General features: G+C 35.3%; 1 protein-coding gene across 4 annotated transcripts in view; it reads right to left on the bottom strand.

The window, feature by feature from the left end:
• Nucleotides 1-25,217, bottom strand: part of KCNH7 (potassium voltage-gated channel subfamily H member 7) — a 531,702-nt gene that overhangs the window by 47,341 nt on the left and 459,144 nt on the right. For all 4 annotated transcript variants that reach the window (XM_027559164.1, XM_027559174.1, XM_027559183.1 and 1 more), the window contains 2 exons: nt 12,078-12,477; nt 4,116-4,315 (listed from right to left, as the gene is read on the bottom strand). In XM_027559164.1, the coding sequence (XP_027414965.1) occupies nt 4,116-4,315; nt 12,078-12,477 (600 nt within the window). The remainder of the gene's footprint in view (nt 1-4,115; nt 4,316-12,077; nt 12,478-25,217) is intronic.

Raw genomic sequence — 25,217 nt, 5'->3', positions numbered from 1 at the left:
CCTTCTTCTTTCTGAGGAATTGGTCTCTGCTTGACCACAGGGGCTGGACCGTGTGGTATGTACGAGTGCCACTGAGTCGCCTTCTTTATTCCTCAAAACCAAAGCCTCCATCATTTTTCTTTCTTCTCCTACCTCTCTTTAAGGAAACTTTGTCTATCTGGCTGCTAAAGAATTTATTCTTCTTTTTTAGGTTCTTATTTCAACTCCTTTCTATATCTGTTTCTCAAATTTTTCTGCATCAACACCCCAGCCTAAAATACTCAACTGTTCTCCCTTCTTCTTAAAATAAATTAAATGAAGTTGTTTTTAGATTATCTGCCTTAATTCTGCCTTGGAAGTCTCAAAACAGGGCCTCTATTCCTGTCCTTGTCTTTACCTGAAATGGTCTCCTTGATTTCTCTGCCATCCACAATTCTACCATTCACTTACTTCAGTGGCTTTTGAATAATACTCAACACAGAAACAATTGTTCTACAAAGGAGACTCAGAGGGAGCAAAAGAGTGTGCAGCAGATAGGTTAGACTCTACATCCTCAAGCAGAAAAACTCCTATAATAATTGCTTCACAGATTTAGCAAGGGCAGTTCTGGCGCTTTAGAACTATTTGAAAATGGCATGTTTAATGAAACGACAGACAGGTTAAGTGACTTGTCCAAGATTAGTGGCATATTGATAGCTAGTACTTGGGTTTTCTGAATTTTTATTCTATATATATTTTTTATATTATTCAGGCATTATTAGAGGGCCATTTTTAAAAAGGCTTTTCTTCCATGCAAATATAATTTTAAATTATGGAGTGGTTTCTGTCATTAGTGATTTATTTCTCTCCATCCAGAATGATGGACAGATCATAGTTATTGGTGTCCTTGGTCATTCAAGCCATGTTCCTTCATGTGCATGGCTTGATTCTACAATGACATGGAAGGTGATTTTCAGTTTCTGGCAGTGTTGTAACTAAAATCAATGTTAGATAATGTCTGAAAGTTTCAGATTGGGTTATAAGACAGCTTTGATTTTTTTTTGGGAAATCCATTGAGGAACCTTCAGTCCTAATCTGAAAAAGTATTGCAGAAAGAAAAGTATTTTCCAAGCTTGACCTATGGACATTTCTGAGCTAATTTTTACTAATTCTAAACCTGACATAATTTGCAAAAGGACATCTTCCTTTCACTCACTTCATTATTCTGACTGCTTTCCTTTTGCAATCTGAATCATTTGGCACAACTGAGAGGAAGCCCATAAATATTCCCAGAATGCTTTGGGTTCTGGAACATTCTGGCAATAGATGTTCCACTAAAAGCAAAAATACAGGGAATAAGGAATATGGCTCCATGTTTTAGGTAAATTCTTTGTGATGTTTTGTGATCTATCAAACAAATGTTTGGGGCTATGAAAAAGAATTTTCAGTCAATTAATAGAGAATGAATAAACATCTTGTACTTCGTCTGGACATGGTTAAACAGCAAAAATGGCCTGAAATGTTTCATGATAAATTATATTTAAGGTTATACTTAAATGAAATAACATGGAATGCTGATGTAAAATACAACAGTTTGATGTATTTTTATGTATCACAGTACATAAAGTTAAGTCGCATTAAATTGTTATTAAATCACAATTTAGTTAACAATAAAACTAATAAGACACAGGGATTTAACAATGTGGTGTTAGAGGTAAAAAAAAAAAGAATTTTTTTTTTAACCTCTCAGTAGTCTAAGAGTAGGGTTGCTTTTTTCTAATCAACTTTCTTTAGCACATTGTGCTTAATTAGCAAGCATCTTCCATTTGCTGAGTTTTCAGAGTTATATTGCACTTGGATCTTTTACTCACATTGCAGTCACAAGATGAGAAATGTAGACACTGTGTACAAACAAGAAGTTCGTGCAAAGTCAAGCTCTCAAAACCACACGCAAGACTCAGTGGCACATGGTTTAGAGCTCACACAACTCCTGGATCATGCAATACAGGCATGCAGATGAGAGGAAAGAAAAGCACCTACATCATGAAAATAGAGGATGATGAAAGAGAATGACGTTTTCTTTATGACAATTATCTAATGCAAACCGTATACCCATAACCTTTACCAGAGTGGAGGAAGGGGCAGATAAATGACTTTTTGTGGGTGGGTTTGGGGGGAAACTCTATATAAATATTATTAGAGGTCAAGTTGTTGTTCAAGTTAAGAATTTCTATTCTGTACTTGGCCTCTTCCAGGTTATCTTCCCCAGTTTCTTGCTTTGTATTTCCTCTGCTACACCATGCAAAAAAGATCAGAACTAACATTAGAAATCATTTAACAAGCTCTAAACCTGACAGATCACAAGGGTGTTCTCCACAATTTACACGAGAATTAAATTGGATATAAATACCTCCTGTTCTTACCGGTGGGTGTTGTGATTCCATGTATTAAGGTGTGAAGCAGACAGGAAAGAGATAAATCTTTCATAAGTACATTGTAAATAGGCAAGTGGTATATAAACCAAATTCATAGGTAATAGAGTCAAACAATGAAAGGTAAATAGTTTTTACAAAATAGACTTTATCACAAAAAAAATGGTCACAAAACTAGAGTAATATGGAGAGGGGAAGTAAAATAAATAAATGTTTAACTATTGTTATTGAAATAATCTGGCAGAATGGAACAACAAAATTGAGTGACATGTGTTTTGATTAAAGATTCTTGACACTGCTTCAGCCAACCCAGCATTAGAGAATCCCCTGTAGTTTCTGAATGTTGATATCTTCATTAAATAATAATATGAATGGAAATAAACAAAAGTGACCAATTTGTAGGTACTTTCTTAAGAGATTAAAGTGTTATCCTGGTGAGATCAACTTTGCAAATGAATTTTCACAAGTAAATATGGGATAATTAGAAATAACTCATGGAATTCAGTTACGGTTTTGTATGAAATGTGCTGATTGATTAGTTCCTCAAATTAAAAATTTTATAATGGCATGCCATTACTTCTCAATCAAATAAATCATGCACAGCTATGGTAAACTTATCATATGTAAATATATATTTCAAACTGGGCAGTATTTGCAATGCTTTCTGTACCTTAACTGCTAATTTTGAACCTTTATTTTTTTTGTTAGGCTATTGATAATGAAATAAAAAAATGTCAATCTCAATTGAATAAGTTGTATGAAAAAGTTGTATCATACTGTTGCTGTCACTAACTTTGAAAGATTTCATTTTCTAAAGAACTCTTAGAAAAAAGATCCTTGCCCAGTGGAGGAATAGCTAGATGGGAGGGTATCATAATTCTAATCATTTTTTAATAGGTCTATGACACGCTATTGAATTTGTATTTATCATATAATTTATCTTTAGTAATCAATCTCTATAGCCAAATAGCTAGGTCCAAAAGATATATGTAATTTTCCTAATAATTAAAGTAGCTCTTTAGGTCAATTAATTTTATTAGTTGTATTGATTTTTAAGCATTAATATAGGAGGGAAGGTTATGAAAAGTTGATGTTGAATTTGTTTAAGAGTTATGAAGGAATACATATTTCCCCCTTGAAAGGAAAGATGCATTAAACCAGATACAGTAAAAGGGCACATATTTAATTGATTAAAATATAGAAAAATTGTCTTTAACAGAAACATGAAACTTCCTATTATAAAATGTTTATGGTATACTTAAGTTCCTTAACCTCTCCCACAGATCCTTAAAATGTCATACTTTTTAAAAAAATTTCTGTTTGGAGGCATTATAGTTATTACTGTTTACTGGTAATATCTTATTGTTTACTGGTAATATCTTAATGCATATGGATCCATCTATTTTGCAGGCTCTGGCAGCTAGGCCATGTGGGAAAGCCCAAGTCCTAACTTAGCAATGCTCTCTCTGACCAGAAGTGGGCGCTCTACGACACACAGTTATATCAGTTTGCATCATGTTATGCCTTTGCCACACAGTATAACTAGATATAGCACCATGCAATGCCATGAGTTGAGAATGAAAGACTATCTCCAGGGGAGAAAATAAACATCCGAGAAAGGAAAACAAAAGCAAGGGGTTCAAAGCTGGTGAGACTGTTTTTTTTCATTTTGGCTGTAGCTATAATGCCTGAGGGGCTCCAGTTTTGGAAAACAGTAATACATACCATGTTCATGTCAATGCCATTGGTGTAAGTCCATGCGTGCTGGAAATATTCTTCAAGCCGTTGCCTCAGAGGGTTGGGGATTTGGTGAAAGCGAATGAACTCTTTTACTCGCAGCATCTGCATGTGGTACCTGGCAGTTCCCGAGTATAGTCTTTGGATAATTGCAGATACATTCCCAAAAATGCTTGCATACATTAATGCTGGATTGGATAAAAAACAAAGTTATGGGGGAAAGACTGCACTTGGGGATATTATATCTTGTCAGAATCTCAAAATGCAGATTTTTTTTTTTTTTTTTAAATCTCAATCCATTTGTGAGGGTTTATCACTGGCCCGTGGGGAATAAAGTAGTTAAGTCAATACTGTTGTAAAGTTTATAATTTTCATGGTAAATCTGGAGAGGAAAAATACCCGAATTCATCATGGATTCAATATTAAAGTAAAAACTCAGACCATTTACAATATCAACCTGTAACCAATCTAGACTATTGACTAGAGATAAAATATGTTTAGAATCAACATTTTATTTGTAATGTAATAAGAAGGTACATCATGGGGTTACCACAGATCTGTATTCTGGAAGTGGAGTAAAGGTTTTTAAATTGTGACAACTCTACCTTGTAATATTAAAAATTTACTATAAAATTTAAGGATTTGCTAAGGAATAATATTTTTTGAATTATTTACTCATTTATTTGGCTGTGCCAGGGCTTCGTTGTGGTATGTGAGATCTTTGTGGCCTGTGGGATCTAGTTCTCTGACCAGTGATCAAACCCAGGTCCCCTGCATTGGGAACCCGGAGTTTTAGCCACTGGACAAGGAAATCACCGTTTCCTTAGAGTGCTTCTTCATGTGTAATTTTTAATCTATTAAAATTTATTTTTCTACTTTCTATATGAGAAATATATCTTTGGCTTAGACTATGAGAAAATAGCTTTATTTTTGCAGAGAAAAATAGAATGACGTCTTTGTTCTTTCACCTATGGGAAGAAAAAAACCTAACATTCATTATTTAGAATACCATTTCTAAAGCTTCCTGGGCAAAATATTTATAATTTAACAGAAGCTCTTTAAATATCTTGTCTTTCTTTTTATATTTGTTTAGTTTCTAATAATCCTAAAAAAAATTCTATATTCTATACAGAAAGTCACATGATGACAATGGCCTACATCTTGCTTTGGACATATGTCAGACACTTAGAGCGGAGGTAATGGAACTGTAATGTATCAAGCAGGTGGGGGGAAAGGGAAAAAAAAGCAAAAACAACAATCAACAACTCCTCAAAGTATTTGTTCAACAATATTCACCCAACGTATTTTTTTTCCACAACACATTTTACAAACCATTGCCTATATAAACCGCTTGATCATTTTTAAGGTAAATTTTGGCCAGATTCAGTCTGTGTTTTAAAATGATTTATCTTCTTGGTCATTTGCTTTCTTTTCCATCTTATTTCTGTCTCTTGGTTAGCATGGTCCTTGTTTATCATAGATGTCCCAAGTAAGAGAATGTCCCAGACAAATGGGTGGTGCTTTATGTATGTAAAGGGAAAAATATTGGGGAAATCTATAGGAAGGCTGAATTGGGGTTTGTGAAAGACAGTAAGTCTCATTAATATAGAAAACCTGTTTAGGTTGTATCTTCCACAGGCATGAAAAAGGAAAAAAAAAAAAAACAAAACTTGGGCATAATTTGAGTAAATGAACAGTTAAGAAGGGAGCTAGCAATACGTGTCTGAAATGGATTACCACGATTCAAAGAGATTTATGTGAAAAATATATTTTACTCTGACTAACTTTAGTGTTGGAAATATTTATGCTTGCTGATAAGTGTCCAAAGTATCTATCATGTTCTCAGGAAATGGTTTGGTACAGATTTTCACTTGATTTAATTAGAGGGCCCATAATCAATGCTAGTTATTTTACTTAAACCACATAATTATGCAAAGAAGAGTCAGGGAAAACATTCTTATTTTGTTTTTAATAAATACTGTGTTTTTATCTCCATACTGCCATAAAAATGAACCAAACATTAGTTTGATCATAAACAGGTATTTCTACTCATTGATAGGACAGCAAAATCTAGATCATAAGTACACAGTTGAATACATGAATAGCATATATTTCTCTAAGGAAATTCTATGCTGATGACTTTTTAAATTATAATAAAGGCGTACATTTTCCCCTATATTTTTAGGAAGCAAATGGAGCTAAAGGTGATAAGCAAGAGAAAATCATAAAATGGTTCTATTTTGTATACATTATTTAGCTGCTGCTGCTGCTGCTAAGTCGCTTCAGTCATGTCTGACTCTGTGCAACCCCATAGACGGCAGCCCACCAGGCTCCCCCGTCCCTGGGATTCTCCAGGCAAGAACACTGGAGTGGGGTGCCATTTCCTTCTCCAATTATTTAGCTAATGCGCATCAACTGGCATAAAATATGAATCAAAAGCAAGCTGGCAGACCATACAATCATTTCTCTCAACTCACTATTTTGTTTACCCTTCCTTAACAGAAAATTCTTTCACCAAAATGATTTGCTTCACCTCGAGGTACTATACAAATAAAACAGGTATAATTTAAAACTTTAGCACGCCACACTCAAAATCTAAGAAGCTCACCAAACTAATGATTTTAGAAAGTGAAAGTGATGTTGCTCAGTCATGTCTGACTCTTTGGGCTCCCATGAACTGTAACCTGCCAGGCTCCTCCGTCCATGGGATTTTCCAGGCAAGAATACAGGAGTGGGTTGCCATTTCCTTCTTCAGAGGATCTTGCCAACCCAGGGATCAAATCTGGGCCTCCCACATTGCAGGCAGACTCTTCACCATCTGAGCCTACCAGGGAATCCCAATGAATGTAGGGTCATTGGGTAATAGCTGAAACATACTGATAAAAGAAATAAAAATGCTTTTCTACCTAGTATGCCAATTTAAAAAGATAAATTTTGATGATGTATAATTTAGGTACAACAAAATGAATCTGTTTTAAATGCACAGCTCAGTTAGTTGACAAGCATACACACCCCTGTTAACACAATCAAGATTATAGACCATTTTCATCATCCCAGAAGATTCCACTGTGTCCCTTGGCTGCTTGGCCACTGTTTTCTAGGCTAACTCTAGACAATCACTGAGCTCCTTTACGTCATTACAGATTAGTTTGCATTTCCTAGAGTTTCATATAAATAGAACCATAATGAACACATTCATCTATGTCTGACTCCTTTTTCAGTCATATGAATTTTGAAATTCTGTTTTGTATGTGTCAGCAACTTGTTCTTTTTTTTTTTTTATCATGAGTAGATTCTCATCACATGGTTCTACCAAGTTCATTTATCTCTTCTGTTGATAAAATCTCACCATTTCTAGTTTTTGGCTATTATGAATAAAACTGTGAGGAACATTTGTGTGCAAGTCTTTGTGTGGGTATACATTTTCATTTCGCTTTGCAAGAATTTGAAATAGAACTGCGGATCTGTGTGGTATGTTCGGACCTCCCTGGTGGCTTAGTGGTAAAGAATCTGCCTGCCAATGCAGTAGACTAGGGTTTGATCCCTGGCTGGGGAAGATCCCCAGGAGAAGGTAATGGCAACCCACTCCAGTATTCTTGCCTGGGAAATCCCATGGACAGAGAAGCCTGGGGAGATACAGTCACTGGGTTGCAAGGAGCTGGACATGGCGTAGCCACTGAGCACACATACCACTGGTTATGTTTAAGGAACTTGCCAAGCTATTTCCCAAATTTGGGGTGACTTTACATTCTCACCAGCAATATTTGAGAACACCAGCTGTTCTACAACCTTCCGAACATTTGGTGTTGTCTTATTTTAACCATCTTAGAGCATTAATTGCATTTCCGTGACAACTAATAATATCTCTCCATGTATTTACTGGCTACTGACATATCTTCTTTTGTGAAATGTCCGTTTAAAACTTTTTCTCATTTTTTTAAAATTGACTTGTCTTCTTATTATGGAGTTGTAAGAATTCTTGATATATTCTAAATAAAAGTCTTTTTTTCTAGATCTAAGTATTGAGAGTATTTTTTTCTAGTCTATCATTTGCTTGTTCCTCTTAACAGTATCCTTTGGAAAGCTGAAGTTACTAATTTTGATGAAATCTAAATGCTTATATACTTTGTTTAGTTTTCTGATATTTAAAAAAAGAAGTTATAGGAGTAGTGTAAGGTTTCAGTTTCGCCATCATGGTTAGAAACAGAAATCTAGTTACTTTGTTTTACACATTATAAAAAAAATAAATGCTCCTAAGATGTTTGTCAAGCAGGTCAGAGATGAAATACATTTGCCTTTATATACTGGTTTATAGGTTTTTAAAAATCAAATGTGTATATTTATAATATTTGAATAAAGATTATACTTATGTTATATATTAATATCAGAAAAATAGATATAAATATGTGATCTTAACTTATATTCTCACTTATACTTTTTTTTCTTTTAGTATTTTACTTTTTATTCCTGCCTAGAAAATAATATAGTCTAAAAAAAAAGGATTTTAGTTAAAAGGCAGCCTTGGCTATTATCATACATTGCTTACAAAGGGCAGGTATTTATCCAAATATTTTAACAGTTGATGAGCTCACAGATAGACTTCTTTTTTAACTTTTATCTCTATTTCCTCCTCTGGGAGAGTTTATTTATTTATTTATTTTTTAAATTTTTTAAATTTTATTTTATTTTTAAACTTTACATAATTGTATTAGTTTTGCCAAATATCAAAATGAATCCATCACAGGGATACATGTGCTCCCCATCCTGAACCCTCCTCCCTCCTCCCTTCCCATACCATCCCTCTGGGTCATCCCAGTGCACTAGCCCCAAGCATCCAGTATCGTGCATTGAACCTGGACTGGCATCTCGTTTCATACATGATATTTTACATGTTTCAATGCTATTCTCCCAAATCTTCCCACCCTCTCCCTCTCCCACAGAGTCCATAAGACTGTTCCATACATCAGTGTCTCTTTTGCTGTCTCGTACACAGGGTTATTGTTATCATCTTTCTAAATTCCATATATATGCTTTTATTTTTCATCTTGAAGTGTGTATATTTTTAAAAAGAATTCTATGGTTACTGTTCTCTGTACATATTCAGAAGCAAAGTTGGTGACTATCTTTGCAAATAGTTTTTAAAAATGTATCTATAGGTATCTGAGTTATTTGAATTTAATTAGATGATAGCCTTTAATGTTTAATTTTTAGTTTCCTTGAATTGTATTGCTGCAAAAGGGATTGCAGATTACTTTGGCTTAAAATTTTTATTTTAGAATGAATATTAGTTTTAAAGAAGCTTTGGGAAAAAGAGTTCAACTTGATAACTGACTGTAACAACTTTAACTTGCAGTAGTATATATACAATACTTTACATTTATATTTTGGATATTATATTTTATTTTTAGGTTTAAATCAAACTACTCATACAATTGAGGGGTATGTACTTAGTATAAAAATGGAACTAAATACAGAAAATTAAATCATTTCTAAATACATTTGGGTCTAAATGAAAATATCATGTGTAGGTATACACAAATACATTAAATGGCTATGAAAATTTCAAGGCATGCTTATTATTGCTAAGTTTCCAATCTTATTTTACCTTTTATGGCATAATAGCTCATGATCCAATTCTCTAGGAATATGTATAAATTTTTTTTCCTGTGTGATGCTAAGCTTTACATAATCCCATTTTGATTAAGTTTTGTAGAAGCAAGTCTGTTATTCAAATAAAAGATATTATGTGGGATATGGATATATCTTAGTCAACCCAATTAACTAGAGTGTTTTTTATTAAAAGATAGAATTCCTCTGCAGGAAACAAATATTCTTCCTAAACAATCAATAGAAATAGCATAATGTCACATTCAAAAAGGCAAAAATACAGGAAGGAAGGAAGGGAAGTAGAGAGCAAGGGAGGAAGAAAAGAAAGAAAAAAGGAAGGAAAAAGACACAAAGAAAGGAAGAAGAAAAACTGGCAGTAATTCCCTGATTTAAGGATTAGATGTTGGGACAGATGAGCCTGGTTGGCTACAGTCCACGTTGTCACAAGCGACTAAACCACCACCACCACAGAGCAAGTAAAGAACTGAGTTCTCTAATTTAAAATAATTTACACGTTATGGCAAAACCAATACAATATTGTAAAGTTAAAACAGAAAAGAAAAGAAAAAAAATTATTGGAGTATCATATTAACTAATTAAAGAATTTACAAAAGTCATGAGCAAACAAGACAAGCAAAATCAAAGAACTCATTAAAATAAAAATTAAAATAATTGTAAGACAAAAAAAATAAAATAATTTATACGATAAATAGTACCATGCATTTCACTTAATCCTCACAAGAGGTAAGGATTCCTATGGGGTGAACAGGATAAACTTCAGTGCTCTTAAAAAGGGCTTCCCAGGTGGGGCTAGTGGCATGGAACCCGCAGGCCAGTGCAGGCTAGACATATAAGACAGCTCCATCTCTGGGTGGGGAAGATCCCCTGGAGAAGGGAATAGCAATCCACTCCAGCATTCTTGCCTGGAGAATCCCATGGACGGAGGAGCCTGGCGGGCTACAGTTCATAGTGTCACACAGAGCCGGACATGGACTGAAGCAACTTAGCATGGCACAGCTCTTAAAAAATTCTTCCTTGCAAATTCTGTTTCAAGAGTCAAGTACTGTTTTCTTTTGAAAAGTGCCTATATATATTTCTATAATTAAAAACATACTTTTTTTCTTTTCTTTGTTACTAATGCCACTAAAACTGATAGCCACTATAAAGTATTTACTAGCAGTTGCAATCACAGAATGGTTGGGGCTGTGTTTGTTTTGTAAGATTCAGTCTCTCTCGAATGAATTTTCTATTTTTTCCAGCAGGCTCCACTTTCATTTCCTTTTGAGTGTAATTCTGTTTTTTGGTTTGTAACAAGACTTAGCCTGAATTTTCAGAATATTTTAAGCATTATTTAAATGTATTATTTGCCTATACAATCTTACTAAAATAAAAGCACAAGGCATACATATGAAAAGTAAATTTTAAACACAGTGAACACTAAACTATTTGAATCAATAAATAATATATGAATCTATTTACGTTTCATAAATAAAGCTTACCAAGAACATTTTATTACTCAATATATTAACATTCAAAAATTAACTCTCTGGATCTATTTTCAAATTTGTATGCAATCTAAGGATGATGCTCTTTTTCAGATTTTAAAAATCCATCATGCTTTTGTCAGTTGCTGCCTGGTATAAACAAGGTTGTTTTTAGTGGTTCCAAAGTGTGATTTTTTTAAAATTAATATTAAAATATCTTTAGTTTTACACAGTTTTTGTTTCTTATATATATAACTTATAAATGATGCTCATAGCATTACCCATTGTAGGGTAAAAGGCAATCACTTAGGTCCTTGGCATAATGTCACAAAGGAATTTTTAGTCAAATGACAAGGAAAAATACATATATATATATATATATATATATATGTATATATGTGCATGTATGTACCTATGAAAGATTGGCTTACATTATAATTAGTAGGGTGATATTTACATATCTATATCAATCTACCAATGTCTGTATATCTAGTTATGTAATGTAAAAGAGTCTTTCCTATTCTAATCTGGTCTCAGCTTGAAATATTACAGAACATAACCATTAGTAATAAATTACAGACACATTTTTGCATCAGTAAAAGTGAACTTCAAGTCTCAATTCCTGAATCCCAAGATCATGTCACTCTAGTTTTATGCTCATGGTTTCCTGAAGTCATGCAACATCTTTGGTGTCTCCCCTCACAGAGAGAATCAGATATGATAAAATACACATATATTTAATCCCATCATCTCTACAACTTTCTAAAATTTTTTCTTTGCTTTCTTTTAAATGTTTTTGAGACATTGATTTTGTACTATTATTTTATCCTAATAGATAACAAAAGAGAAATCTACTTACAGCCAATCAACATAACACAAATCGAAAAGATTTTCTCCGAATTGGTGTTAGGAGACACATTCCCAAATCCCACACTTGTTAAACTGCTGAAGGTAAAATAAAGTGCTGTGACGTATTTATCTTTAATGGATGGTCCAGAACTTGAGTCACTGTCATTGTAACGCTTCCCAATTTGTTGTCCTAAGGAATCCAACCAGCCGATTTTGTCAGTCAGGTAGGGCCTTTCTACATTCCCAATGGCATACCAAATGCAAGCCAGCCAGTGAGCAATCAGGGCGAATATGCACATTAAGAGCATTAGAACTGCAGCCCCATATTCTGAGTATCGATCAAGTTTTCGGGCCACTCTCACAAGACGCAGGAGTCGAGCTGTCTTCAAAAGACCAATTAATGTTGTTGTCTGTGGAAATAAATGTGCATGATCAGAAACAGTTGGTAAACAATTCAGTGTGTGTTCCTGTGTAGCAAAGTAAGTAGAAATAGGTTACAAAAATATGGCAGCACTGAAGATAACTGCATATTTGAATTAAACATCAAGGTTAGTTTTTTTATTTTTTTTAACATTTGTTTGGAAAGTACTTTGAAAGTGTATGGTACATTAATTCAGTATCTTGGCATGTAATACTTTTGGAACAGGGACCATGCTTTGTTTTGCACTTTAACCATTTGCCTGGAACATAATTGGTACTCAGTAAATCACTCATTCACTGACAAACAACCCAGTGTGTTACTGGTGGGCCTAGCAAGTGGGATTATAGTGTAGAGCAAATGGACGTGGTCATTTTTATAGTAGAAAAAGATATTTATTTATTAGACAAAGTGTCACTTTTTATAAAGAGAAACAAGGCCCACTGTCTATTGGGGGGAAATAAATATTTTTAAAACAAATAATAAGATCATTTCAGAGAGTGAAAAGTGTGCAATGATAATAAAAACAGAGCGATATGATAGAGGGTATTCAGGAGCTTGGGTTGGGATAAGAACTGTTTTAGAAAGGAAGGCCAAAGAGAATCTTGCTGACAAGCTGACATTAGAGTTTAGACGTGTTTCAATGAGGAGCCAGTCAAGCAGATAACTGGGAAACTTACTGGATGATTGCATGCATGCATTAAGTACTATATTCAGATTCAGTTTTTCCTTTTTAAATGTGTTGAATCGATAAATTGTTTCTTGATATCCCAATGATAGTATGTATTTTGCTTTGGGATGTGATATGTGTAACTAATTGCATGACTATTATTGACCAGGTATCTAAAGATAGGACACTTCTAAATAATAACAGGATATTTAACTGGTTGTTTGGATTTGAAATCTGTAAACAAATTTGGATTTGAAATTTGTAAACAAATTGCAAGTTCATTTGTTAGGTTTCCTAAATAATGTCAACTATAAGTAGTATATAATTCACAGGGTATATAATTATTCCATGTTACATGGTATTTACCAATCAATTATTGAGTCATTTTATGTGTTCATTGTTGGTGTTTATTTCTCAAAGTACATCCATCTTTGTTAAGAACACATATTTTAATTAAAGAAATAGCATGTGGCAGAACTATCACCCTATATCTTCATATTGATTTGGTGAGAAAAGAGCTCTAAATATCAAGAAAATACTTTCATTACCATTCTAAAATCAGGGTTACAATTTTTTTTTTTTCCTTATGCCAGAGTGGTCACAAGGGAAGGAAAGATTTCTGTCTCCCCTGAATTCTTTTCAGTTAGTATTCGAATCTTCTAAAAAGGAGTTTGTGTAGTTGTGATGGTCGTCTTATTACAATTTGGATTCTGGTCATTGCTCACTTAGGAATGGGAGGAGAGGTGAGTCTTCTCTGTTCCCAAAACTGAGCTATTATTTTTTAGGGTGTAGTAAGGGAAATAGCCATGAAATTAAAAGACGCTTACTCCTTGGAAGGAAAGTTATGACCAACCTAGATAGCATATTCAAAAGCAGAGACATTACTTTGCCAACAAACGTTTGTCTAGTCAAGGCTATGGTTTTTCCTGTGGTCATGTATGGATGTGAGAGTTGGACTGTGAAGAAGGCTGAGTGCTGAAGAATTGATGCTTTTGAACTGTGGTGTTGGAGAAGACTCTTGAGAGTCCCTTGGACTGCAAGGAGATCCAATCAGTCCATTCTGAAGGAGATCAGCCCTGGGATTTCTTTGGAAGGAATGATGCTAAAGCTGAAACTCCAGTACTTTGGCCACCTCATGCGAAGAGTTGACTCATTGGAAAAGACTCTGATTCTGGGAGGGATTGGGGGCAGGAGGAGAAGGGGACGACAGAGGATGAGATGGCTGGATGGCATCACTGACTTGATGGACGTGAGTCTGAGTGAACTCCGGGAGTTGGTGGTGGACAGGGAGGCCTGGCGTGCTGCGATTCATGGGGTCGCAAAGAATCGGACACGCCTGAGCGACTGATCTGATCTGATCCGAAGGGAAACAGTGTTTTTTCATCACAATTTTAAAATTATGTCTCTTCAATGAATGAATGGAGAATAAATTAGTATAAGGTGGGTTCCTGGGAGAAAAGACAACTTGCTACTATTTATATTATCAAAGTTTCAGTGTAGCAGTTATGAGTTAGAACTTTGGAACAAACTTAGGTTTGAAATTCTGCTTCTGTAACAGTGTCATCACAGACAATTTACTTATTTAATCTTTAAGCGTCAATTTCTTCTTTTGTAAATGGGCATAATAATGCCTCCTTCTAGCATTGTAGGTAATATCCAGTACATTGTAACTGTGTTTTTATTTTGATATCTCATTTGCTTTTGTTTCCATCACTAAGCAGTAACTTTATATTGTAAAATGAGTTTTAGAGGTACATATTTCCCAAACTTGTTACTCTGATATTGGGAATTTTGAGTGGAAGCTTTTGAACACTGGTCTTTCAGCTCCCCTGGGAAACTGCAGGGATTTTTAAAAGACAAGACTATCAGCCAGTTGCACTGGCTGCTCAGACTCTTTAACAGAAATCAACCTGTTTCAGTGTAACTCCATTTCTACACTTCAGAGCTTAAGTTTGCACATTTATTTTTCCTCCAGTTTTGATTCCTATTTACTTATGTGGAGAAATAAGAAATATTTGAGGGCTATTGTTCAAAACTGCCTTTTTGTGGGAGCAATTTCTGAAACTCAAGATAAATGAAATATAATGAAATTTGTATAGGTATTTTGTTAATGAAGCGAAATGCTTCAGAATAAATGAGCTGTTTTAATAACATATTGTGATAAAAAGTACTAGCAACTCTTTTGGCTACAAAGATGGTGGAGCAAAATGATGCTATGAAAAGGAAAGGAATCAAATCTGCTGTATATGCCGCTTCCTTTTTGCCCTCCTCTCAAAAGAAACCTCTGGTGTTTCTTCTACAATTATGTCAAAATGAGGTGAAATCTAGATGACAGTAAGTTTCCTGAGAAGGTAAACAAATAGAATAACACACAAGTGACATATTTTCTGTACCACAAAAGCTGAAAAAGTAAGGTACATGATAAAGTTCCAAAGGAGCTGGCACAAAGGAACTGCAGGAGGAGAGGAGGACAGAGAGGAAGAGGGAGCGGAGAGTGAAAGTGTTGGGGGTAGACAGAACCTTCAGGTGCGTCTTGAGGATGAGTGAGTACTGACTTCAGCAGTCAAAGCCACTCTCTTTTGATTCTATAACTTGTACCAAGTGACAAATGCCTTTTCTATAGTTATCAAGATGCTTGCTAATATGCCTGGGCATTCTTCCTTAGTTACAGCTGTGTACAGCACAGCTTGTAGATGACATTTAGGCTAGCAATAACTCTGTTTTCTTTCTTTAAATATCTCTTTAAAGATTTAAGGTGTTTTTCCCCAGATAATACAATAAAGAGAAGTGACTGCACCACAATCTCAGAAAAAATGGGCCAAAAAAAAAAAAAAAATCAATCTCTTCTTTCTGATTTGTCAGGCTATTAGTTTCCATTGTTTAGTTCAATGAACTATCTTTGTATTATCGGCAAGTCAAAAATGGGACCAACAACTACCTTATAATTGGTACTTTTTGGCTGATTAGAATATTTTCAGAATGCCTAGTTATCTCACAGTATATCTAAGTTCATGTAATACCGAGACACACTATGAAAATCTACCTTAGTGGGTGTTTTTTCAATTTTTGAAAATAGAAATAAAACTATCTTGAAACTAATGACAAGAACTTTTAAAATAGTAGAGGTAAAGAAGTTTCTCTTAGGTGGTATATCTTGAATTTTTCACTGGTTTTAGAAAACTATTCTTTGTTTATTATTACTTTTGGTAGAGAGTGAAAAGCATATAAAAGTTCACTAGAGGTAAGAGTAATCATTATGATGTAATATAAAGACAGAAAGACAAGAAATAAGATCTAGAAAGAGGTGAACTGTTTTGCAGTAGGTCAAAGCAAGGTCCACTGTTTTCCAGTACTGTCTATTAATATATAACAAAAGAGATATAATAAACTTTAACAAGTCAATTTTCCACCTCAACAGTACCTATGCCAGTTCAGAATTCAACTCCTTTACCCTGATTGAACAACATCTCAAACTATTTTTGTCTGAATACCACGGTAAAGAAAGACGATCTTAAGACTTTCATTTTGCCACAATTTTTAAAAAATGTAAAATGATTCTCCCCCTGGAAATTTAATTTTTCAAATTTCTGAGTAGCTGATGAATATCATCCAATTTCAGTTTTTTAAAAAATGTACCCACATCCATAGTTTATTAAAGCCCCAGATACTTTTTTTTTAATTTTATATATATTGAGATAAAAGCTACTTTCCCTTATTAAGTACAACTTTGTTAACTGAATTTTATATTAAGAATATATACTTTAAACAACTGCAATTTTGTCAATATGTTAGATAACAGGCCCAGACTAAAAAAAAACTATGAGATTTTTTTCTACTAGATATTTTACAGTAGTTCAGGCATTCTCTCTTAATGTAAATAGAATTATTTTTGAAGAAAAACAATGTTATTTTAAAATTAAAATAGGTGAAGTATTTAACAACTCTGCTTATGAATAAGTCTGGCTACAGTTAAACTGAGAAAGCATCATCAATAGGAGGAAATCTCATGTTTGAGCATTTTTCAAAACAATTTTGAAAAATAATTCTCTTTAGTAAGCATTTTAAAAAATCTTACTTTTAAAATACTTTATTTCAGGGTTTAATCTCTATAATCCTTGCCTATTGTAAGTAGATAGAATCATTCTTTTATGAATGAGGAAATGTAAATATGCGATCTTTGGTTCTGGCTGATGGTTGTTACATGATTGTCACTGAAACTTGCTACTTAATCCATCATTCTGTCCTGTTTATCAAGTGATGTATATTTTTAGTCGCTCAGTTGTGTCCAATTCTTTACAACCTCTGGACTGTAGCCCACCAGGCTCCTTTGTCCATGGGATTCTACAGGCAAGAACACTGGACTGGGTTGCCATTTCCTCCTCCAGGGGATCTTCCTGACCCAGGGGCTGAATCTGTGTCTCATGCATTATAGGCGGATCCTTTACCTACATAATCTGGGAAGCATAATATTTGGGTTCAAATGGGAAAAGGGGGTTCCTGGGTGGCTCAGATGGTAAAGAATCTGCCTGCAATGCAGGAGACCTGTGTACGATACCTGGGTTGGGAAAATCCCCTGAGAAGGAACTGGCAACTCACTCCAGGACTCTTGCCTGGAGAATTCCATGGACAGAGAAGCCTGGTGGGCTACAGTCCATGGGATCCCAAGAGTTGGACATGACAAAGTGACCAACACACACAAGGTGGAAAAGGGAACACTTAATGAGTAGTAAATTTCATAATTCCACACTCACGTTTTTTTTTAGATTTCATTTCTATTCCCATTAAGTTCTAGTACTTGCAAACATCATTCAATAAATTGCCCAATAAAACACAATAATACTGAAACTAATTTTTATTTTTTTGTTCAGCTTGAGTCATATTATTTTAATATCTCTAAAACACACTCACTAATACAATCAAAGAGCTGTATTTTGAGTGTGTAAAAAACCATAGCGAGGGGGCACCTAGCTTAGCCTTTCCTTATTTGTACCAAACCTCATAAATTTCTCAACAAACAGGCTTTTAAAAAGAAGATTTTACAATCTCCAATATTTAACATCCTTTACTCTCGAGATATGTTTATTTTTATTTTGTTTTAAAATTAACATTCTATTTTGCTGCATTTTGATCTTACTTTCTCTTTAGTTATAGTAACACAGAAAACTGATCATCAAATGATTCTAAATAGTAGTAGGCAAATGCTGCAGTAAATAAACAATTATGAATAATATGTTATCTTTTTATATTTGGAATTTGGCTTGTTCTGGAAACATTTAACCAAAACTTATTTTGTCTTTAGCAAATTTTAGTCAGTGGATCACATATAAGTAATGGGTAAGTGAAGAACTTAATGCAACATTTACTGATGGAATACTCTTATTATTCCTTAGTTCAAGAATTATTCCATTGTAGATTCTTTGTCTCTTAATTGTCATGCCACAGACTTTTAGAAACATGACCTGTAACCTCAAATACAATTAGTTGAAACTTCTGCTATAATTCCTAAAAACTACCTAATGAGAGACATAGTTACTTTATGTGTAGACACATATAAACATGCAGGGCTGCAAAATGTTCATTGTTATTTCAATTTGAACACGAGTATGTCTAATGTTTTAGAAATTTATTTCAAACAAACTAATGACAACTACTGTAGAGATCAGCTTCAGAAGGAATACTGACAAAATGATCAAAGTTTCTATAACAGAGGCCTGCTTTGCATTCCCTTGTAACCATTCCACGATTTATCTATCACACTAATGAAGCAAACATATCAATGTGAGCAGAAACTCCTCCTCTCTGCTAAAACTTCCTGTCAAAAGGCCTTGCCTACATTCAGAATTCATGAAAAATAACAGTGAAGTGTGAAAGGTCAATTAATTAATCAAAATACTACTACAAATTTTCAGGGGAGTAAGAGTTTAATGAAGCATGTAACTAAACAGAGAGCTCTAGAGTCTAACTATTAATATCTCTAAAGTAACGTTTAACAAAGAGAAGCAAACTATGGAAACATTTGAAGCAGATAATGAAAAGTTGACTTTTTGGAGACAACCAATAATATTGTTGTTGAAATAACTCCAGAAAATTGAAGAGACAGAGACAGAGTGAAAACAATGCTCAGTTGAGGATGTGACTGGTGATGGAAATAAAGTCCAATGCTATAAAAATAATATTGCATAGAAACATGGAATGTTAGGTCCATGAATCAAGGTAAATTGGAAGTGGTCAAATAGGAGATGACAAGAGTGAACACCGACATTTTAGGAATCAGTGATCAAAAATGGATTTGAATGGGTGAATTTAATTCAGATGACCATTATATCTACTACTGTGGGAAAGAATCCCTTAGAAGAAATGGAGTAGCCATCACAGTCAACAAAAGAGTCCAGAATGCAGTACCTGGGTGCAATCTCAAAAACGACAGAATGATCTCTGTTCCTTTCCAAGGCAAACCTTTCATATCACAGTAATCCAAGTCTATGCCCCAAGAAGGAATGCTGAAGAAGCTGAAGTTGAATGGTTCTATGAAGACCTACAAGACCTTCTAGAACTAACACCCAAAAAAGATGTCCTTTTCATCACAGAGGACTGGAATGCAAAAGTAGGAAGTCAAGAGATACCTGGAATAGCAGGGAAATTTGGCCTTGGAGTACAAAACAAAGCAGGTCAAAGGCTAACAGAGTTTTATCAAGAGAACATAATGGTCACAGCAAACACCCTCTTCCAACAACACAAGAGAAGACTACATATGGACATCACCAGATGGTCAATACCGAAATCAGATTGATTATATTCTTTGCAGCCAAAAATGGAGATGCTCTATAGAGTCAGCAAAAACAAGAGTGGGAGTTGACTGTGGCTCAGATCATAAACTGCTTATTGCAAAATTCAGACTTAAATTGAAGAAAGTAGGGAAACCACTGGACCATTTGGGTATGACATAAATAAAATCCCTTATGATTATACAGTGGAAGTGACAAATAGATTCAAGGGATTAAATCTAATAGAGTGCCTGAAGAACTATGGGCAGAGGTTTGTGACATTGTACAGGAGGCAGTAATCAAGACCATCCCCTCAAAAAAGAAATGCAAAAAGGCAAAATGGTTGTCTGAGGAGGCCTTACAAACAGCTGAAAAAGAAGAGAAGCTAAAGGCAAAGGAGAAAAGGAAAGATATACTCATCTGAATGCAGAGTTCCAAAGAACAGCAAAGAGAGATAAGAAAACCTTCCTAAGTGATCATTGCAGAGAAACAGAGGGAAACAATAAAATGGGAAAGACTAGAGATCTCTTCAAGAAAATTAGAGATACCAAGGCAACATTTCATGCAAAGATAAGTACAATAAAGGACAGAAACTGTATGGACCTAATAGAAGCAGAAGATATTAAGAAGAGGTGGCAGGAATACACAGAAGAACTGTACAAAAAAGATCTTCACGACCCAGATAACCAGGATGGTGTACTCACTCCTCTAGAGCCAGACATCCTGGAATGTGAAGTCAAGTGGGCCTTAGGAAGCATCACTACGAACAAAGATAGTGGAGGTGATGGAACTTCAGTTGAACTATTTCAAATCCTAAAAGATGATGCTATGAAAGTGCTGCATTCAATATACCAGCAAATTTGGAAAACTCAGCAGTGGCCACAGGACTGGAAAAGGTCGGTTTTTATCCCAATTCCAAAGAAAGGCAATGCCAAAAAAATGTGGAAACTAACACACAATTGCACTCATCTCACACGGTAGCAAAGTAATGCTCAAAGCTCTCCAAGGAAGGTGTCAACATTACGTGAACTGAGAATGTCCAGATATTCAAGCTGGATTTAGAAAAGGCAGAGAACAAGAGATCAAATTGCCAACATCTGTTGGATCAACAAAAATTCAAAAGAGTTCAAGAAAAACATATACTTTGGCTTTATTGACTGTGTGGATCACAACAAACTGAAAAATTCTTCAAGAGATGGGAATACCATACCACCTTACCTGCTACCTGAGAAATCTGTATTCAGGTCAAGAAGGAAGAGTTAGAACTAGGCATGGAACAATGGACTGGTTCCAAATTGGGAAAGGAGTACATCAAGGCTGTATATCGTCACCCTGCTTATTTAACTTATATACAGAGTACATCATGTGAAATGCTGGGCTGGATGAAGCACTAGTTGAAATTAAGATAGCAGGGAGAAATATCAATAACCTCAGATATGCAAATGACACAACCTTTATGGCAGAAAGCAAAGAGAAACTAAAGAGCCTCTTGATGAAAGTGAAGGAGGACAGTGAAAAAGCTAGCTTAAAACTCAGCATTCAAAAAACTAAGACCATGCATCTGGTCCCATCACTTCATGGCAAATACATAGAAAGCAATGGAAACAGTGAGAGACTTTATTTTCTTGGGCTCCAAAATCACTGCAGATGGTGACTACAGCCATGAAATTAAAAGCCACTTGCTTCTTGGAAGAAAAGCTATGGCCAACCTAGACAGCATATTAAAAATCAGAGACATTACTTCCAACAAAGGTCCATCTAGTCAAAGCGTTGCTTTTTCCAGTTGTCATGTATGGGTGTGAGTTGGACTATAAAGAAAGCTGAGCGCCAAAGAATTGATGCTTTTGAACTGTGGTGTTGGAGAAGACTCTTGAGAGTCCCTTGGACTTCAAGGAGATCCAACCAGTCCATCCTAAAGGAAATCAGTCCTGAATATTCATTGGAAGGACTGATGCTGAAGCTGAAACTCCAATACTTTGGCTACCTGATTTGAAGAACTGACTCATTTGAAAAGACCCTGATGCTGGGAAAGACTGAAGGCAAGAGGAGAAGGGAACAACAGAAGATGAGATGGTTGGATGGCATCACCAACTGGATGGACATGTGTTTGAACAATCTCCAGGAATTGGTGATGGACAGGGAAGCCTGGCATGCTGCAGTCCATGGGGTTGCAAAGAGTCGTACACGACTGTGTGACTGAACTGGACTGAGTAATATTGTTCCTTTGCATCAATGATATTGAGGTAATTTGCTATGGATGGCATGATGTTTGATAATACAAAAATTAAGAAATAGAGAATCTTTTCCTTGATATCTGGATGGCATTAGCATTAGGAAGATATTAATGACACTGGCAAACCCCGTTACTGCCACTATTCATTTTCATGACAATAGATCTTGTGTTATTTATATACAACATACATGGCATACAGCACAGCTATATCAGTCAACATTTGTAGTTATCAGTGTTCTTAGGTATATAAATATTAATATATGCAGATAAACTTTTCTATTATCTATATAAATGCATGTATATATGTGTATGCAATATACATACATAGCTATGAAAACCTTTATTAAAATGCAAATTTAAAGAAAACTAACATTATCTTGTTTAATATTTAATTTATTGTTTAATTATGGGCTTCCTCATTATCACTAGGTACAAACATGAATTAGAAGACCACTGCTTCCTGGTAGGAAAGCTATGACAAATCTGGACATGTGTTAAAAAGTAAAGACATTACTTTGCTTACAAAGGTTCATATTGTCAAGGCTATGGTCTTTCTCGTAGTCATGTACGGACATGTGAGAGCCGGACAATACAGAAGGCAGAACACCTAAGACCTGATGCTTTCTAACTGTGGTGCTGGAGAAGACTGTCGAGAGACCCTTGGAAAGCAAGGAGATTAAACCAATCAATCTTAAAGGAAATCAACCCTGAATACTCTTTGGAAGGACTGTTGCTGAAGGTCCAATAGTTTGGGCACCTGATGCAAACAACTGACTCATTGGAAAAGACACTGATGCTGGGAAAGATTGAAGGCAGAAGGTGAAGATGGGGAAAGAGAATGAGATGGGTGGAAGGCGTCACGGATTCAATGGACATGAACTTGGGCAAACTCTGGGAGATGGAGAGGGACAGAGAAGCCTGGCATGCTGCAGTCCATGGGGTCATGAAGAGTTGGACATGGCCTGGCAACTGAACAACAAGCCTCTGATAACTTCGCTGTATCTTTTTATGCAGACATGCCTGAAGCATTTACATAATCAACTAGGTATTTTGTAATGAACATTTCTTTTGTTTTTCCTTTATATTAAAAATGGGTATTATATATTTAGGAAATTATGTGTGTGTAAGAAGGCTATATTATCTATGACTTTTATTTAACAATAGTAGAAAGGGTCATTAAAATATCTGTTATGTTGGTTCTGATAGGGCTGGGAACCAACACCTTGTACCTCTATGCCTCTAATGGGCTTCCCTTCTAACTAGCCTGACCCTTCTACCCGGAAAACTCCCTCTGGTAATCAAAAACTTCCCCTTCATGCTCACATGTCCTCCTATACATAGTAATATTAAAGCTGCCATCAGATAACACTCTAGGGGTCTTTTCTCACTCTTTCCTATAAACTCAGAAATGGCAACCCACTCCAGTATTCTTGCCTGGGAAATCCCATGGACAGAGGAGCTGTGTGGGCTATAGTTCATGGGGTCACAGAGTTACACACAAGTTATCGACTAAACAACTACAACAGAAAGCAGGGTTCCCAGTAAATGCTGATAGAATGAATGAATCTACTTGAGAAGGGAGTTACTGTACCCTCTCCTGGAAATGAAAAAATTAATGAAGTTAATTCTTATTAAAATGTACTTGAAACTGTAATTAGTAAAGCAAAAGCAGATAAAATTGGGTTACTCTTTGTATGGTGGAGGTGGATGGTTCTGAGTCTTATCATCCTGTCTTGCTGTCAATCCTTGAGGGTCTCTCGGACTCTCAGGCACCTCCATGAATCCTCAGTTTGAAAAACACTGAACTAGATTACCCCTCATCAGAATGACCTCAAGCTTAGTGATTTTAGATCTTGTCATTCAATTTGGGGACCAAAATCCAAAGAAGTTTTTTCCTTCATATGATGAAACTTCCCAATTAACCCATGTGAATGTAAGATCTTTTACTTTGAAAGTATTTCTTTTTCCCTGGTGGCTCAGATGGTAAAGAATCTGCCAATAATGCTGGCGATGTGGGTTTGATCCCTGGGTCAGGAAGGTTGCCTAGAGAAGGGAATGGCAACCCACTCTAGTATTCTTATCTAAGACCCATGGACAGAGGAGCCTGGAGGGCTACAGTCCATGGGATCTCAAAGAGTTGGACATGACTGAACAACAACATGATATATTATACCCTTTGGGGAAAATTTCATTCTGAAATATCACTACATCTTGAAAGGCCTGATTATAGTTATAAAATATAGTCTGCATAGAAAGGAATATCTTCATTGTCACTCTTGAGAAATGTATCATGCAGTCCAATCCATCACTGGTCTTGTTATCCTTCCTAGTTGATTCTTTATGCTCTTTTCAGACCACCCCTCCCACTTGCTAGTTTTGATGCCCACACACTTCTCCCTACCACATACCCCGAGCTCCTGGGCTTTGCAAGACAATTTGAGTTGCTTGTGTGGGTGTGCAGTTGTGTTGGACTCTTTGCAATCTTATGGACTGCAGCCTGCTGGAAAACTGTCCTCAAAAGATTTCCTTTCTGTCTCCTATTTTTCCAGGAATCCTAACTGCAACTAGCTAATCTAATAACTGCTATACGATAGTAGACACTTGATAAATCTTTGTCGAATAAGTGGATAATTAAGGTATTTATGGATTAATGTGGTAACACTTAAGTTTTAAAAGGAATACTTATTAAAATAACAGGGATTTAATCCAAAGGGATGGGAAGGATAAAAAAGTAATCTTTGGCAAGCGATTACTATGTACCTGGTGCTGGTCTAGTCTTTTCACATACACTGCTTTACGTTTAGATATCACAAGAATCTATTTCTCATCATATAACAGAAGAGAAATGAAGTCTTAAATGAGGTAAATATCTTGCTCAAATATAGCAAGTAAGTGGCACAGAGGTGAATCAAACTCAGGTCTGTATGACTCCAAAGCCAGAATCCTTGCCATATCACATCACATTTTAAGAGTGAGGAGCAGGTTTGGAGACATGGGGGAACCCAGGAAATAATATCTAACACAGTAAGAAACTGGCATTGCTTTTCTTGATGCAAACTTCACTT

This window comes from Bos indicus x Bos taurus, chromosome 2 (assembly GCF_003369695.1).
Source record: "Bos indicus x Bos taurus breed Angus x Brahman F1 hybrid chromosome 2, Bos_hybrid_MaternalHap_v2.0, whole genome shotgun sequence".
Lineage (NCBI taxonomy): Eukaryota > Metazoa > Chordata > Mammalia > Artiodactyla > Bovidae > Bos > Bos indicus x Bos taurus.
Note: the sequence above shows the minus strand (reverse complement) of the source record. Positions and strands in the feature narration are given on the sequence as shown.